General features: G+C 29.1%; 2 protein-coding genes across 2 annotated transcripts; one reads left to right on the top strand and one right to left on the bottom strand.

The window, feature by feature from the left end:
• Nucleotides 1-1,662: 1,662 nt before the first annotated feature.
• Nucleotides 1,663-4,154, top strand: LOC114186653 (uncharacterized). The gene has a single exon (XM_028074623.2). The coding sequence runs from the start codon at nucleotides 2,141-2,143 to the stop codon at nucleotides 3,554-3,556; it is 1,416 nt and encodes a 471-aa protein (XP_027930424.2). The 5' UTR covers nucleotides 1,663-2,140; the 3' UTR covers nucleotides 3,557-4,154.
• A 7,248-nt stretch (nucleotides 4,155-11,402) lies between these two features.
• Nucleotides 11,403-13,424, bottom strand: JAZ8 (jasmonate-zim-domain protein 8). Its single transcript, XM_028074626.2, has 3 exons — nucleotides 13,258-13,424; nucleotides 13,034-13,154; nucleotides 11,403-11,818 (listed from the first exon to the last, which is right to left on the bottom strand). The coding sequence occupies exons 1-3, from the start codon at nucleotides 13,332-13,334 to the stop codon at nucleotides 11,612-11,614; spliced, it is 405 nt and encodes a 134-aa protein (XP_027930427.1). The 5' UTR covers nucleotides 13,335-13,424; the 3' UTR covers nucleotides 11,403-11,611.
• Nucleotides 13,425-19,824: the final 6,400 nt, after the last annotated feature.

Genomic DNA, 19,824 nt, shown 5'->3' with positions numbered 1-19,824 from the left:
ATATATTACATACTTCTTTCAATACTATCGTTACCTCATCATCTCGTACTCATTCTTCCAATAATTCCATATCATCACCCTAATAATTGTTCCCAGAATAAAAATATAACTGTTATTGTAATGATGAATTATTGTTATTTTACAGCCTTCAAGATTTAATGAAATATTACTAAATTCTTAATTTTTTTTAACTAAAATTATTTATTTTATTTTGAAAGTATTTATTGGGTATTGTTTTCTTTCGTTATAAATTGCATTGCTCTAACCTAAATATGGTTCCCTTGAGTTGAGTTATTATCATAAAATTTTGCAATCAAGATTATGCTAGACTTCTAACTCAACAAATAAAAGGGGCATATTTTATTTTTGAAAAATATGAATATAATGGGTTTGTAGTTTGATACTTAAAATACTAAATTCATTAACTTCTACGGTACAAACATACTCTCTCTTTTTTCAAAGCTATGAATATACGTGGAAATATTGTATTATTTTTTTACCTTAATGGTCACATCATCAAGGGTTTCAAACAAATCACTAGAACTCCACAAATGGAATTAATGGTTATGATATTCTTTTCAATAATGTAAGAAAATTATGAGAGTGTATAATTATAGGGCACAAGATTCAATATAATTGCAATTGTGCTTAGTTGATTGTAATTAGATGAAGACATAATTAATAAATTCAATATCCCTTATAATTTGTATTGCATGGTCTAAACTCTAAACGTGAATTTAATCCCTAATAAAATCTTATTAATACAAAATTACTAATACAATAATATCTAACCCCGATCACTGCTGATTCAAACATGTGAAGTAAAACCTTGAAAACCGCGACCCATGCTTTCCGGGCCTTAGTCCGCCATTCATCGGAGCCCAAACAAAAAGCCTTTTCAAGTTTGATAATATTTTAATATTTTACATTAAATAAATTTACAGTAACTAATTTTCTTGAAACATTTTTAAAAATTAAAAAAAAAAAGAGTATTCAGGGGATAAAAAAAGTCTTATTTTATTCAATTATGACAAACCATGTATCTTAAAAAAATAAAATATTATATTTTGAATAGTAAAGATCTTACTTTCATATATAGGAATAAAATAAAATAAAATAGATTTAAGAAAATTAAAATAAATTATTGGACAATCTTTGTGTGTTGTAGTTTATGACATGCTTAAAGTTAAATTAATTAAACTCGATTATTAAAATCTCAAAAACAAATGTGAAAAGAATAAATGAGATACAAAGGACAATGAAAGTCACATGCCTTAACTGGAAGGGAGAGTTGATGTCCAAAATATTAATTTAAGATTGAGTATTCATATCTAAAGTATAGGAGTAAATTTGTAGAAAAGAAAAAAGAGAAAGAAAGAACTATGAGCATATATAGAATAAAAAGGAATAAAGAAAACCATGTTTAGTTCAACCCGGATTTGGATGCCAAATACTCGAATATTAATGGTATATTAGTATCAGTGGTACTGTACTACTAGTAATACGACACGAGGGAATTTGGCTTAATTTGAAGTTAAAACTTTCTTTCAGAATTTTAGTGATAAATAAAAGTGTTAAATAAGGTAAGTGTCGAAGATGAAGAGGATGAGTAGTTCATAATCGTACACTGAGAAAGGGATAAAAAATAGCAGTTAACTGGGTAAAGAAATAACCTTTTTTGTTTGGGTGGTTCAAAAACTGAAAAAGGTTTTGCCTTTCATAAGGTGATTGATTGAAGAGACAAAGAATGTAGGTTATGAGTCTGAGTTGTTGTTCATCTCTTTTTACTTTACTTTTTTTGTTGCAGGCTTACACAGTGGTGTCATTTTTATGCATTAACCATTAAACTGTTCTGGAAATGTATATTACCTTTTATAGTAATCGATTTGTCTTTCCCGTTGAATCCCTTTTCCATGTAAACTAACACTGTCATACTCACAATTGCAAATTTGGGAACCTAAGGGAGACAGCAAGTCTTGGCTTTTTCTTTGCAGGCTTCGCTGCTGACACACAAAAAATGAGATCCCTAGAATCCCCTTTACGTTCTTCCCCTTTGCCATCAACACTATTCAAGTAACCTCACCTCATATAGAGCAAGTGCCTCTTGCCTTCTTCTTGTACCTCTCACGCATACTCTCAAATGGCTTCTCTGTCTCTTCTCCTTGTTGTGTTCCTTTTGTTTGCTTGTGGAGTGGTGGGAATGGAAAGCAATGTACATGCTGAAGAAATGGTAATGGAAGAGGAGTTGTTGGGTTTGTTTGAAGTGATGGATGCTCTTCTGGATGATCCTGACTGGGCCCAAGAACATCCTCAGCCATGTACTGACACCCCATGGCCTGGAGTTGGCTGTGAAGTTAGCAATGACCCACCATTTTTTCATGTCACAAAGATCCACATTGGTCCTGATATACTCTCCCCACCTTGCAAGTTTTCTGCTTACCTTTCTAACTCCTTGCTCAAACTCACTTATTTGAAAACACTTTCAATTTTTAACTGTTTTGTTGCTTCACCCGTCAATCTATCCTCAACTCTCTTTGGCCCTTTCTCTACCTTAGAACACCTCGCTCTGCAGTCTAATCCAGCACTCTCTGGAGAAATACCTCCAACTTTGGGTGGTGTTACTAGTCTTAGAGTTCTGAGCCTGTCTCAGAACAGCTTCAAGGGAAACATTCCAAGAGAGATTGGTGGTTTGGTGAGTTTGGAGCAACTTGACCTGAGTTATAATAACTTCAGTGGTGAAATCCCCAAGGAAATTGGAGATTTGAAAAGTATTGCCATTTTAGACCTCAGTTGGAATGAGCTTGAAGGGAACCTTCCTAGCTCACTTGGGAAACTTCAAGTTCTTAGGAAGATGGATTTGAGCTCAAACGTGCTTACAGGAAAAGTACCTCCTGATTTAGGGAACATGAAGGGGTTAGTCTTGCTTGATCTTAGTCATAATTTCATTGGTGGGTCGATTCCTGAAACCCTGTCAAACTTGATGCTTTTAGAATATTTTCTCATTGATGACAACCCCATCAAATCAGAGATTCCCCACTTCTTAGGGAACCTTTCCAAGCTGAAGTCAGTGAGCTTCTCAGGGTGTGGATTGATTGGCTCCATACCCAATTCCTTGTCATCTCTCACGAACCTTACAGCTCTCTCCCTTGATAACAACACTCTCAGTGGACCAGTTCCTCCAAACCTTGGTTTGCTCCCTAACTTGGATCAACTGAACATCAGCCAGAACATGCTGGATGGAGTTCTTCAGCTCCCTGATGAGTTCATTACAAAACTTGGTAAAAGGTTGGATGTAAGAGGAAACACTGAACTTTGTATCAGTGATCAGACAAAGAAGAAGAACCTGTCTTCATATTTGGAAATCCCCTCTTGTGCAAATACCAAGCCAAGAAATGGCAAAACTTTTGCTGAAGGACCACCAGAAGATCCTGCAGGTATCAAGCCATCGTTCTACCAAAGCAACATAAGTTCAAGTTCATCATGGCTGGATACACAAGTCATGTTTGTTTCCTTGGTTTTATGTTTTATCCATGGTTTCCTGAATTTGTTCTTGTGACACTTGGAATGTAATTTGTAAAATGCTTTACTCAAATCCACATCAAAAACTTCATTCATGTGTAGTGTTCATGGAAATTATTCACATAAACAAAAAATCAATAATTTCACTGTAATGGTGTCGCCATTACCGGCTTCAACTAATAGGACTGGTTGCATGCAACTGTGAAAGCTAAAGATTCACATTTGGAGCTTTGTGTTTGATTTTTGTATCTTTTGGGAAAGGCTCCGTCTTAACTCCCAAGTCCTATCCCCAGTGTTGTTGTCTGTAGCAGCCTTTAGAAAGAGTGGCAGGGACACAGTACTGTCGGTGTCTGATATAAATGAGCTTGCTGCAACCACCCTTGTTGCTGCCAACATTAAAAAAAAATGCACACCTCAGAACTTGTTTTGGTAGAGAGGGAGGCTCAGAGAATCTTGTAAGAAAAATTCCCAATCTTTACCTGCAACATGCAAAGTTTCAACACAATGAGTACTTGTGTAGAATACAGCACAAGAAAAAATAAAAAGAAAAAGTGCATGGTCCCTATTTTCTTGTTCCCTCCCATCTACTTCGCATTCTGAAGATCTTTTTTTATATAATTGCCAGACTTTTGTAATATCCTGTGTACCGCATTAAATGCCATTCTAAGATATCAAACAATACTAAATGATAAGCCATCAATTCAAATTATTCTTCTTAATTCATTGTATCTTTGGGTTGCACTTTTCATATAATATTTTTCACATTACAGATATAATTTAACATTGCACAGTGCGCTTCATTTCACATTCCACATAAGATTTTTAACATCTCAAATTTGTTTATTAGAAACTAAAAGTTTATATTTTTCATGTTTCAAACAGTTACTCTCTCTGTTTTTTTATCAGTTTCCAAAACACAGTGTGAATCTTTTGTCTAACTACTTTTTTGGGCTCTAACCATCCTCTCTCCTATTTATAAATTATAATATGTAATGGATGAACCCTTAATTGATCTGAGGAGGGGTTAACATTCAAAATGTACCTAGGTAGACCTAAATGAATGTTGTTTGGGAGTACCATGAGAAGAATAGAGTTGTCAATGTCATCCTTGTACGCATGCAAGTTTTGTCTGAACCAATATACCTATAATAGCTGTGTGGGGACCTCTTTGATGGGTCTGGACCAGTTTCTTTTTGTTTTTAGTGGAGTCCATTCATCTTATAGAACATTAGGATTACGTTTTTCTAAGTTTGCAGCATAATTGATTTTTTTAATAAAAGAACAAAAAAATTGTTATGTGTTTTTTAGAAATAGATTTAATAATGTTAGTAAAGTTTTTTCTCAAATTAAAAAAAAAAAACAATTGGGCCTTTAATTAGTGTGTGCTTAATCACTGAAGAATTATGTTCAATTTGCAGATAAATGTTACTCCTATGCATACCGAGGTGATTGTCAGTGTTTGACTACAATTTTCCAGACAAACGCAGTCATTCACGGGATTTAAAAATTATATATAGTTTTTACAAATTAGTTTAAATTTTTTTCAAAACTATAACAGTACAAAAGTAAGAGGAAAAATAGCTCCAATGACAACTACAAAAACAATAGATAGAAAAACAGTTACCTATGATTCTTATTCTTTAATTTGGTACTCTGAGAAAGAATTGTTTTCCGTATTCTCACTATAAAAATCATTCATTAGATTAGGAGAAAGTAATAAATAATGTTTTTAAAATTACTTTCAGAGTAAAATATTCTTTTATTATGGGGTAAAAAAAATTCTGAGAAAGGAGAATCCAAAAGGACAACATGTTTAAGGTAGATGAAGACGTATACAGTAATATCTTGTAGAACAGTAATTTCTTTCGAGTGAAAATGCAGACCATGTTTGTGCAGCAACAACTGAATCTGAAAAGAGATTTGATGCAGTAAAAACTTGTTTTAATTTATATTTTTCTAAAACATTTGCTATGACTTGATGATCTTGATGATCTAAGGTAGTCAAGTGTTTTCAAATCAAACAGAAAAGTTTTGGGAAAATTCTGACAATTGCTTGTGAGTTTTTATCTACAAATTCCAAATGCTTCAAATTAAATTAATTACAGTTTTGATATTCCATTAATGGAGAAGTTTCTGGTTTGTAATTTTCTTTTTCAGCTATTTGATTTTACTGTTATTGAGAGAAAAACTAAACAAAAACACATTATACAACATCTATATGTTAGGTTTATGGGAAGAACAGGTATATAGCTGGTGCAGATGCTAAAATCCTTCCATGTATTTCTTCTTGCACTTCCATATAAAAAAAAAATTCTCATTTTTGAAAGAGATTTTGTCCTTTTTGAATTTTCAAATTTAAAAATAATTTATAAATCATATAATTTACACAATTTAAAATTTATTAAAAAGTTATATTAAAAAAAAGTAAATAAGGATGTGAAAAAAACAAAACTCTCATAAAGTTCCATGACTGATCCAGCTCGAACCAAATGTGTTAGATTGGGTCTCTGTTTGGACCTGTGACTAAGCCCAAGGCCGCATAATTTACACTTCAAAAACCTGAGTACGTTATGATAACTTGCATTTTTTTTAAGTTATAAAAAAATTAAAATATGATTTTAATATAAGAATTTTGGCCTATTTTAAATCATTTCTAAAACTTAAATACAAATTACCTAATAAATCAAATATATGATTTATTATTTTTATTCATCTGGTATTAAACACATCTAAATGCAAACTTTTAATGGTTTTTTATTAAAAAAAACAATAGCTTATAATAAATACATAAGCTTAGCTAGCATGTGATGATGGAAAAAAAGTGAAAAATAATATTGTTTAAATTGAAAAAAGAACAAAATATAATTATATAAAGTTAATAATTTTGTATTTTAATATTATTATATTTAATGATTTTTTTATTATAACAGAAAAAAATAAATATTAATAATATATTTATAAGATATATAGTGCAGGAGAAATAATTATTTATGTAGTTGCACACTTTCTTCACTCAGTCGTTAATAGTCATCAAATTTCATATAGATAGTTTTAGATACTTGTCATATAATTTATAATTTAACTTGTTTATTAGCACGAAAGTAAATTAAAAGACCCAATATAATTAACATTTAAATTCAATATTTTAAATTGCTTGTCTGTAATTTTAATTTTAATTTTTTTTTTAATTTTTCTTTCTTATTTAAAAAAACAAAAAAAAGGAAATTCTTTTACATTAAACAGATTTATTTAGGAAAATAATATTTCGGAGAACATAGTTAAAGAATTTTTCATTAAAAAAGTATTATTTTGAAGAAAAAAAAATCTACATTTTGATACATCATAAACCTTTGATTCCCCTCTGCATTTTTGACTTACTCATTAATTGGAATTTTATACCCGATTTTGGTATGTTATTTCTTACTCAAGCAAGTCACATATTTCTTTTACACCAAAATTGCAATTGATGTTTTTTTTTATCTCAATACCTTGAATAGATTTTGAAAGCTACACAAAGAAGAGTTTCACTATGTACTTAATCCCATATTCATATATGAATTTGTTTTCTTTGCTCACATTTAAAATTGCAAAACTGTGCCATTCTCATTCTAATGATGGATGTTGACTTCACAAAAGCACTTTAGACTCTTTGGATGAGTTTGAACATAAAACTATGCCACTCACTCAAAGTGATTCTCTTTTCACTCAAAGAAGTAACGTGTAGCACATTTTAGAATAAAAAACTTTAATTTCAAATCAATTTTATTCCGGAATGAAATGGTATTTTAATGGTAACCACTATTAGCACCCACCACTAAAAAATGTGTGTTAATTGACTTTGATATGGTATTTTATTTAATAGACTTACACAATATTTTAGCTGCACAGATAATAAAAATTATACCAGGAAGGTTTGATTAATAAGTTTTGTGAAACAAAAGTATTAATGGTATTTTTCTATGAGCACAACTCATCTTCATTCCTCACTATTCTACTCTAATATATTAAAGAATGAGATTTTGGCTTAACTCAAGACTCACAAACCAACTTGTAAAATAAAATTTGCACTTCACTTGTATATTATAAAATTATCTTATCTCTAGTTACATGGTACTTCTGACATTCTTTATTATACTTTTTAGATATAAAAATAAGAAATGAATGATTTTTTATCGTGAGAAACATGATATAATCAATCCTAATCCATTCATTGTCATCCTAATTTTACTGGTATTTCGATTTTTAAATAAAAAAAATTACACGTAACAGTATCCTTTTATTTAGAATTTTTCTGTGAAATTAAATTTGGTTTAGATGTACTTGTACATTAGCTGGATGCTAATTAGCATAAATTCACTTCAACATGGTGCTTTCAACTTCTTTTTTTTCTCACTTTTTTAAACCTACCAGTCACAAGTATGCAATAGTATGTAGACGAGTTGCTATCTCAAAAAATAAATCTGCTCTCTATGAAACTTATTTCAATCATTCATGCAATACATGTTCTTACATTAATAAATCATATCAAGTCATCTAGTAATAACTTACTTTATAAACTTAAGCGAGTAAAAGATTCTAATGATCATGAGTACAAGTTATTTCACAAATAATATCCAATTACCTTTTTATCAGTTCTACCAGGATAACTATCATGATTATAACATATGAAAAAAACTGAGGTAGTATTTATTATTTTATTAACTTGTCTTTTGATTAATCATTCAACCATGCGTGTAAGAGTTTTTAATTGAAGAACATTAAAACTTAAAAGTACGACATAGTTGATTAGGTAATCTTAGTTTTATGGTAGGTAGTACAGGATTTTTTTTTCTTTTTTTTTTAACGATAACAGAAGATGAATCAAATGAGTTTGACTTATAATTATTTGGTCAATATTTTTATAATTATGCGTTTTATGTTTACGTACGAAAATTTTTGTTACAGAAGATGTCATATATGTGATCTATATCTAAAGGCTATTTTTATTTTTAATGTTTAATACACGAATTTGATTAATGATCATGATGATTATTATTTTACTAAATGGACAATAAGATTATATAAGATCAGTTGATATAAGTTGATGACAAACTGTATAGTGAACTGTGTGTCATGTGAGACATCTCTCAATTACTAACAATTGGACTTTCATATATAGGATTTCATCTGAGACCTTTACATGAATTATGTGGTTCAATAAGTTGCATGGTAAACCACGCTTCACCAAAAATCTCTATCGGTTGCCATAAATTGAATTTTTCACAAGATTCCTTCCTAGTCTTTTATACAATTTATGTGTCACACTGAGCAATCAATTGTGCGACACAGTCAAGATTCAGTTAGTTTCATTAACATAAACATGTATGTCAGTAATTATAGTTAAAAGGTAATTGAATTGTGATTAAACCGACTCTAATCAAGAACTCATGAGGAAAACTATAAATATAAGTCAAATGTTGAAACTTTTGTCACTCATTAATTATAACACTTATTGAATTAACGTATAACACACTAAACATAAAAAACAAACTTTGAGACTTTGAAAATTGTTAGTTAATTATTTGAGTAGACGTTCTATCCCTATAGCAGATTTTTTTTTTTTTTAATTAATAATGTTACGTAATAATGTCATACACTAATATGTTCTCAGGACAATTCATGTTATTAATTTTAAAATAATAAAATTGTAGTTAAAATCGAATTTATACATTATTGAATATTACAAGTATTTAAGAGATATAAATTTTAATGATATATTTTATAGATGATATAAACTTATTTAATTAATCATATACATATATATAGAATAGAAGATGGAAACTGGTGGCTGCTAAGAAGTGTTGGTCGGACTGCACTTTGCAGTACCTTGCAAATACCACAAATTGATAGTCTGTTGTCGTTGTACCAAACACGGCCGAACAAATTTGGCACGTGATAAATCCTTTATGCTTGTTATCATTTATTTGTTCTTTTGAGTAATCAACGGTTACTGCGTGATAGTTCAGAGGAAACTTTCATTTTTGACAGTTCAAAGGAATCCATGGTTATGATTTCTTTGTTTTTTATCATTTTTATTTTATGTAAAACTAGGTCACTATTACATCAAAATTTAAATTATATTATTACATAAGAATTTATATAAAGCTTGTTAATTAATATCATTATTGTTTCTAAAGTTTAGTGATTCTTTAGTCATCTTATGCTGAGTTTGTAAGTGATATTCTAACAAAATAAAACAATAAATAAGATTCTTAGTGTAAATATTAATCATTTTCAAAAAAAATAAATCATTTTTAAATACACACAAATATAAAATATTATTGTGTAAAGAGATGTTTAATCATTAAAAAGCTAAATTATTATCTAAATAAGTTGAAATTTAAGAAAATAAAATAAAAGAATTTTAGAGAATACAAAATTAAAGCTGATTTGGAATACAAAGTCATTTCTCACGTTATAAGCATTTTTTTAGCCTTCTTCAGTGGAAGGTTTGTCTCTTCCAAACTCTCCTCGAGACTAGTCATAAGGTTAAGGTATCCCATCAATTCCAAAAATTAAAAATAGGGTTGATTGGGGGAATATTCTATAATTGATGGGGGACACTTAGTTTGAACTTACTATAAAAAAGTAAATTTTATTATTTTTATACCAAAGAACTACTTTGTCGTTGTATCGTTTTATAGTCTTCAAATGCATCTCCAATTTATCCTCTTATTTTGAATTTTCCGTATCTCATTCGAACTCTTCTTTCTTTTCTTTCGTGTCAAATTAATTTATTTTATTTTCTTATATATGAGGTGTTTGATTGTTTTATGATTTGTACCTTGCTAGCATTTGTCAATCCGATCCAAGTGCCGATTTTGTGGTGATGAAATAGGTGATGTCACCAACAATAAAATTTATCTTAGTGATCAAAATGTAGAGGATAAAAGAAAAATAACAGACAAAAATTATGCTAAATTATCAATTTAAGGTTATATTTGATTTAGTTTTTTATTTTTTTAAATTAAATTTAATTATTTATATGAAGAATTCAGAATGATCATTAATTTATAATTTTTTTTACCACGACTCATAATTTTAAAATATTGATGATTAAAAGCAATAGCAAAATACACACTTTTCTCTAAATAGTTTTACTACATATGTTGAACTTTTAATTTCTTTTCCACTTAAAAATTGAGCTTCATTCATCGTTTCGTGCAACATTTTTTTTTTTCAAAAAACTTATGGGTATATGTGGTATCCTTGCTCATAAAATCAAACAAATTCACCTTTTATAGAAATTCTAGTGAACATATTTTCTACAACTAACTTACAATACCTAATACCAAAAAAAAAATTGTCAAATTTAAAGTTTTATATTCTCCATTAAAGTTATTGGATACGAAGAAAACAAGTCACCAAACAACCAACGCATGCATTAAAAATAAAAAACGCGCAAGAAGATGAGGAAGAATTGGGAAAACATGTGAGAGACTTTCAATTCACACGTTTTAATCATAGTGGAGAATTTCAAATAACAAATGTTGTTGCGTGATGGTTTGTTTAAATTATTAATAGTACTGATTCTAAATCGACTAAATTACTATTTTTAAGTCTGTTTAAATAATAAGAAATTAAAGTAAACTCAAGCCAAAAGACAAAATACCATCAATAGTTTAATAAAATGTTAAGCACGCCACATAATAATAATGAGATCGATTATTTTAATGAGCAGAAGATTTATTGAATCATCAGTCTAGTTAAAATAGCAGTTATTTTGTAAACCTTGTGCGGTACTTTTATTAAATTCTAATATAATAACATACAGAATATTGATCAGTGACAATGAGTTATATATCAAGATTGAATAAAGAAAATGATTGAGTGGAGATGCAAAGAAAGAAAGAAAGAAAATATATATTAATAAGAAGAAATGGAAAATATATATTCATAAACTCTTTCTTAGTTAGAAAGAGTTTTAAATAAGTAAGGTTTGGAAGGTAAGTATTTACAGGGAGTAGAACACAAAAATGAAGTGGTAACTAACCTAAGAAAGTATGAAAGAAAGAAAGAAAGAAGAGAATGGAAAGTGATAGAAGATAATTAACTAGTGATGGTATGGTGAGGCTTCTTGGACCCGATTCTTTCTCTTGATAAGGAAGCGTTGCAAGGATTTTCTCATGGAAAGTCCAGTGCCAGGACTATACAACTGATTAGGAGATTGCAAAACTGTGGGAGAAGATGCTTCTGATCCATTTCCTGTTCGAGCTCTTTCTTCCAATTTTCCATTTGCAAGCATTAAAATAGACTTCGCCTGCACAAAATTCACCGATCGAAAAGCATGGTATGAGTGCATTTTGGTAAACAAGTTGCGTGCAGTTTTGGAAGTCAAAGAAGAAGTCTGTGGTTGATTATGAAATTTCTAGGAAGCTTGTTGACAACACCAAACCTCCACCTTTGTCACCTACCTACCGTTTCCTTTATCCTTCTAAATATCATTTTTATTTTACTGCTTCTACACCAAACTTGTCGGCAACTACCCTATCCCTTTTAATATGTTATCTTCATTTTACAAACTTCAAAACATATATTCATTTTTACCATTTTTCCTTTTTATTCAGTAATTTAAAAATAAAATTAAATGGACGTAAAATTCTTTTAAATTTAGAAGTTAAAGAAATATAGGAACTTGTATTATTTAATGTTATAATTCTGATAATTAATATTCTAAGTTTTAATAGTTCTTAATTTGAAATGAAAAGAAGACAAGTAGCATAGGAGTATTTTTTTTTTCTTATTATAAAATTATCTTTTCTTTTGAACTTCTCATTTTTGTTAAAATTAAAACTCTTTCTTTTTTAATCAAAATTCCATACGGCTCGGTTTCTCTTTTAAAAAAAGAAAAATCTAAAATTAAATTGATCATCGTCATGTTGGTTGGTCATGGATTATATTTTTGTTACTATTATTTTTCTTTACACCCAACAAATTTTTTATAAAAAATTTATATCTACTATTTCACCTTTCAATTTATCTTTTTCTTTACAAATACATTATGAATAAAACTTTAAATAATTAAAATATCCCTAATTTATCTGGTTGAAAACCATTTTTCTTATATTTTACTCGTGAGGATGAGTAAATGGCAATCCCACCTTTGCTTATTTACTTTTAGGCACTCTGAAGTAAACTCCCTTTTACATCACTTTAAAATATAAGTGCAAAACAAATTTGATCATTCATTAGTTATTCAATTAAAGTGTGATCAGATCAGACTCTCTTTTTGTCATTTATACTAAATTAGCAAATTTTGTGATTCCTATTATACTCCAAATCTGATCATCTACAGGGTCCAACTAGCGATTAGTTTTCCTATTTGCATGCAGATATTTATGTTTCGTACAAGGCTAACTACCAACGAACACAAATCAAAATATCTACAACACATTTTCTAGATCTGATTGCATTGGAAATACCAGGGGCACAGGAAATGCTGAAAAAAAATGGATAAATAAATAAATATACATACCTGAAGCTCGGTGACATCGGCAACACAAATCTTGCCATCGTAGAAAATTGTGAGCGGTTGTTGTTGGTGCTCCTGTCGGTGGTGGTGATGGAGCGGACTGATCTCAGTAGTTTCTTGAACCCTTTCATATGAAAAATAGAAAAGAATTCAATACCTAAATGACATGTTGAAGAAAAGAGAAGAAGATAATGAAATGAATTTAGAAAAATGGATCGGTTGGGTACCTGGCGGGGTGGTGGTGGAGAGGGCCAGAATCGGAGGGAGGGAAAAGGGCAAGTTCCAAGTTGCAGTTTCTCCTCATTTTTGGGTTTGAAGTTGTTGAGAGAGAGAGAGAAAGCGAAGAGAATTAAGGAAGAGAAGGGATGAAGGACGTATTATAAATATGTGCGAAAGCGAATAGAGTTTGGACTGTATTTGTACATAAGAACACGTAAAGCACAAGGCAAAGAATTATCGGCGGGAAGAGTGAAGGATGCGGTGCGAAAGGGACAGCGCGATCGGTGTCTTGTGTTACATACAGTTTAAGCACGTGTTCCACGCTTTTCAAACTTTTTAAATCACATGTTATGTTATATGTGTGTGTAAGTGTATGGTTTATTGGCTGTGTGCCACCCCACACGAAACCGCTACACCACTTGTTGTGATTCCTGCCGCTGCCACGCTATCACCACCGATTTCCAAAATCATTATACTCGTGCATCAAAATCAAACCCTCCTTTTATTACTATTTTTTTAACCCCCTCCACGCACTTAACGTTGTTCTTTTACTAATGCTCCACACTATTTCGTGATCATTAGTCTTAGGTCAAGAATTAATTACACACCCACCACTATTTCATCTTCATCTTACTGTACAAATTTATATTTTAATCAAATCCAATTATTTATCTTTTCATAATCATTATTAATTCGTGTTCAGCGCGAAGAATATTCGTTCTCAATCAAAATATTCATCGGGCATGATATTTTCCAACAACACGTGACAAAAGTTCGACAATATATTAAAAGTTTTATTGCTTTATCTATTATGAGAAAAGTTTATTTCGAAGTATTAATTTATTTTATATAATTTTTAAACTATTTCTATATTTTTTCTCGTTTCATATATATATATATAGTTTTATTTCTTTTTGTTTATAATTTAAAATCATTCGTTGATGTTCTTTTCGTGTTAGGGGCTTTGATTGATATGAATCATTCATGACGGTATGGATTGAATTTGCTTAAAAAATAATAATTTTCTCTTCTAAAAAGCTCTTTATACTCCACTTATCTTTTTTCTTTATTTAGAATATACATTTAAAGGAAAGATGAATGCTTAATACACTTGAGTTGATCCTAATATAAGTAATATTTGTTATTTATAATAGTTATGAAAAGTTTTCTTATTCATCGCAGACGCCATAACTTATTCCAACGGAATAAAAAAATAGAAATAGCGGTGTGAAAAACTTGTGGAAGTAGGTCTTTTTTAACATATTTTGGACCTAACTGTAAAACTTAATTAAGGATCTTTAAGATTTATAATTCTCACACGATAAATCATAATAGAGCACTAACCTTGATCCATGAGAGATCCTGTGAATATGCGTTATTCAATTTATAATCTTGTGTGCTCTTCAACCACCGTTTCCCAATCTATCTCTTTGCCTTTCTTTCTCTTCTCACACGTACTTGATGGGTTACAGTTAAAAGAACCTTATTGTCAGAGACAGAACCCCAATTCCTTTTATAAACCAACGTCCATCAAGTTGGTTTTTATTTTATCTTTATCTTTATTTTATTATCACTTCCCATAATAATAACCAATAAGTCTTTATATTTTATTAAATCACAATTGGGCCCATCATAATATTTCAAATGAGTCACTAATAGAATTAATTCGTCAATTAATTCTAACACTAACTACTGGAGCGGATCATACCAAATCTAAAACATAGATTTTGTATCAGTTCTTTTCCCTCTAGTCACGCCACCTAACAGTGTATAAGTCAATGAATGCTATAACTTTTTAAAAAACTTCTAATAATTTTTCATTCATAACATTTAATCATAAAATCTTGTTTAAAATAAATCCAATTCTTTACCATTTAAACCATTAAGCATTTGATTTTACTTATCACTTCACTTGTGGTCAAAATCTAAAACGGAGCGAAATTTGTGCAAAAGAATCCAACTTGAGTGTTTAGTGTGGAAGAATACTCATATACTATTACTAATTTAAAGTTATTTTTCCGGTACACTCAATAAGTCTCACATAGTCGAGGTCAAACGTAATTTAAATATTTCTACCTTCCTCCACCCTTCAGAGGTGCCTTTCAGGACAAAACCGTAACAGAGTTCCATGTAGCTCCAAAGTGAAAAATACTTCGGGAACGCAGTGACTGTTTCTAATGATGGCGTCCAGAAACATTCTAATATATTTATTATAAAATTTTTCTGTTAAAGTTCGGACGAACTTTGATCGGATCAGAACATTGGCATCCACCATGGAGACCAACAACTCTCCTGACCCTCGACTGGGGCAGACTTAGATCTCGTTTCTAACGATTGCTGTCACACAAATTTAGATTGGATCGGTTGGAACAGTTATTATCTCTAATAGAAAACAAAACATACTACATTTTTATCACGTTATTATTACATTATAATATATTTTTTATAAAATTTTGAAATCTTATTTTTTTTATGAAAGTAATAAATATAATTTTATTAACTTTTACGATAATCGATTTAAAGTCACTCTCCTAACATAATTTCAATGAAACTACGAGGAAGTGGTCTCACAAAAAATTAGAGCTTATTTATTTAAATAATATTTATTTACACTATGAATCCACGTCCACTCGATCCATGATAGCTAAATAATATGTTGTTATTTTTTAAATAATTCTAGGCCAATAACGTAATTTTCAAAGAGAGTGAACAAAAAAACGTGATGTGAAGTAGACCTCAAAAGTTATAGCCTCAAACTCTCATTTTCATTTAAACAATTTCCAATATTGCGTTCCTAGTAAGGGCGTGAAAAATACGGGATCTCCGAGTCACAACTACTAAGATTCCTAAGTTGATTAAATAAATTTCTCATCTTAATTTTTTTATTTTTATTAAAATAAGTAAAGTTAAGATTATTGTATTCACTAATACAGTGAAGATGTTGAAGTGGTTGTTTAATTTAATTTTATGGATGCTATTTTTTTTGTATGTTTTAAATTTGAATTATATTATTGAGCTTTAATTATATTTAATTGGTAATTATAGAAATTTAAAAGGTGATTAAAAATAAATATGTATGTTTTGGTAGAAATGACGATAAAAGATGGAATGTTAGTATTTATATAAAATTTATAAAGAATTGTAGTCGGTAGAAGTGAGATGAGTGTGGTGAGCGTGGAAATTGCCTAAATGATTTATGTCACGTGTATGTTTGAGAGAATAGAAGGGAATGATTAGGTGTTTATGGTTTATGTTATGCCGACTTGAGTTGCAACATTGTGAAAGAGATGGGTAACCATGAGAGAGGAATAAGACAACATGGGCACATGTTTAGCCAGAAAAAGGAAAAACCATGAGATTGGATTGGACAATGAGAATTTAGTTTACCGACTTCTTACGTCTAAAACGTGTCGGAGCCTGTCTTCAAGATTTCATTTGTAGGAAGTTGTATGCAAGTGGAACCCATTCGGAACTCTATTTCACTTCAAGACAATAAATATCTAATTACCCTCCAATCACCTTCGTATAATAAATATTTTACACTACTTTTTGTTTTGTGTTCCTTTTGCATTTTTTGTGAAACATGACATGAGATTATTTCGTCAACGGTGACATTTCATGTGAATTTACGAAGAATTAGCTACAAGGTTTCTCGGATACTTCGTGCTGGGTTCAATTCAATCCAATTTGGTTCTTTGTTTTACAATTCCACTGAGTCATGGCCACTGGATTGCGCATGACTTTCTAAGAAGTTGTACAATTTGGACACCTTCGTTTCTTTTCTTTCCGCTCGTGTTGTTGCTTATCAATTACGGGATGCATGCATTAAACATATGCATCAATGGATCTTAAAAAAAATATCTCCGAGTGTCAATTTTTTGTGATAAATTTATATAAATGTGAGAAGGTGAAACATACAAAGTATATTAATTTTTTTTTTTTTACCAATATACTAGTTTACATGTGAAAAAAAGGTTGAGAGATCAAGATCTCCAGGCCACAAAGAAAAACTGTTATTGAAGATTATTTTTATAAAATAGTTGAATTAATTTCTTTAACCGAATTAATTTCACAAATTCAACTTTAGATATTTTATATTTTTTAACCGGTTACGAGTTTAGGGATCACAATGGAACGGGGACGAGTTTCACTATCCCATACTCATTTTATTGAAAAAAATTCATAGATATCAAACTTTTGTCTCATCCTTGTTCCACCGGATAACAGGTATATACTCGTATTAATACCCGTACCCGCTTTCTTATTATTTCAATACTAATTAATATTTTTTATAAAATAATAAAAAACTATATAGGACGGTTGTTTTTTCTATATCAAATATTTAGAAAGAAATTATAATTGTATACATATGAAATTATAATACAAAATAAAATTTTCATAACAACTAAAACATTTATTAAATTTTCAAACATTAATGAAACCTAGTTGATAAAATTTTAAATATTTTAAAAAAAAATATGAAAGGAAAACAAATATTCAAATTAAAATATATTTTAAATTTCTATTTACTTCAATTTTTTAAATTTTAATGAATTTTTTTATACACTAATAAGATTTATAATACATCATTTGATCAAAATTACGCAAATAACAAAGATTAAATTAATAATTACAAATTTTAATATACATCTTGTATCTTTTGAACTTCAATATATGTTGGATAGTGATAAAAAATTTTATGGCAATTACATTAAATTTTATATTATAGTAAATGAAATTTATTTATACAATTATTGTGACAAAATTACAGTAGGATAATGAATTAGAAAATAAGAAATAATTATATAAAATATATCAAAATAGTATTTTACATTATAAAAATAAACAACAAATAAAAATATTAAAAAATTATCGAATGTGTATTCAGAAACAAACAAATGCATAATTAAGGGTATGATAAGATGAAAAATACTTTAGGGGTCTAAGAAACCTTTTCAAATATCAACATAGTCAATGATTGAGAAATAATGAAATTTTTTTAACAAAAAGAGGAGTTCTTCAAATGAAACAAAAAATTAATAATAATAATAATATAACAAAGAAGATAAAATGAAAAGTTTATGCTATTGAGCACTTAAACTGAGAGTGTTAAATATTTTTATGTGAAAAAAAAATTATACAATAAATAAAAATATTAAAAAAGAATAAAAATATTCAAATGTGAGACATAAAAAATATTTAATTGGTATATATCATTTGAACATAATTGCATAAAGGTTATCATAAGATAAAAAATATATTCGAGATAAAAATAAATTTTATGACAAACAAAACAATTAAAAAAAATAAAAAATATAAAGTGTATTGTAATATATATTATTGCTGTTCAAGATAATCCTAAATAACAACTTTCAAGTCTTCTTTAATCTTTCATTTTCCTACACAATGACTAAAAAGAAAAGAAAAATATTCTTAACTAAAAAGAACGCACACTTAACAATTTCCAGTGAGATAAACACATCAAATAATAAACAAAAAAGACATGCTAATAAACTTAAATACTAAATATTTATGAAGCTTATTAGTTAATCCCCGGTATCCGAAACACAACACAATGTTTAGAAGTTGTCTAAAGAAGCTTAAAAAAAATAATGTTAAAATCTGAGGGACATTTGATATTTATTTAGCAGATATTTTAACTTATTAAAAAATTAATTAAGTTCTAAGCATTTTTTTAAATGGATTCTTAAGCTCAGTGGTTTTTGGCAAGGACTTCCCTGCACTCTATCAAATTTCTTGGTGCACTCCATCAAAAGTCTTTGGAAAATTATTTTTCTAATAAAAGTGGGGTGGTTGTAAAAAACAAATTCCAAGTAATAGGGTTAGGATATGGTGCGGGAAGTAATAGTAGTGTTTTTTTAAGTAGGTTTACTGCAATCAGCTTTCCTTAACTAAGTTAGACAAAAAAATAAGTCTCAGTAAAAAAATAGCTACAAATTAAGACCAAATTAAAAATATATATTAAGAAAGTAATTAAAAAAGTGTCAAATAATTCAGGATTTACTGATTAATTAATCTTATAAAATTAATTATTTAATATTTTTAAAACCAATAATTTTAGTTTCTATCGGGTTATATTTCTAGAATAAGTTATATTCCCACTCTTTGAGTGATGCTCAAACACATAGATCACACTTTACTATTTTCAATATATAATCATGAACTTTTAAATAATGATAAATAATTGTGAAAGCATCTCCCAATGATATCTCGTCTTTTAGTAACTTTTCTCCTTACCAACAAACACATTTAAAACATCTTGTTATATTAGTTTTATATTTTAAAAGGTAAAATGAGAAATTAAATATCTAGTTTGGAATTTAATCGAAACTCTTCTTTTCCTCTTTATGTAAATAAACTTTATGCAATCACTCAATAATTGTCAATATCAAGCTGCTTTTTAGTTAGCTAAAGATGCAAAATCTATGATAGTAATCTGTGAGTTGTTGGTATCAAGCAGCACTCAATCACTATTGCTTTGTCCCCTAACCAACAATTATGACATCCAATAATGTAAAACACTAATATCTTCTCCTATCATAACCATTTCAGAG

Source organism: Vigna unguiculata, chromosome 6, assembly GCF_037176805.1.
Source record: "Vigna unguiculata cultivar grain cowpea cultivar isolate G323 ecotype 2 chromosome 6, ASM3717680v1, whole genome shotgun sequence".
Taxonomy (NCBI): Eukaryota; Viridiplantae; Streptophyta; class Magnoliopsida; order Fabales; family Fabaceae; genus Vigna; species Vigna unguiculata.
The sequence above is the reverse complement of the archived record's forward strand: the minus strand, read 5'-3'. Positions and strand labels throughout refer to the sequence as shown.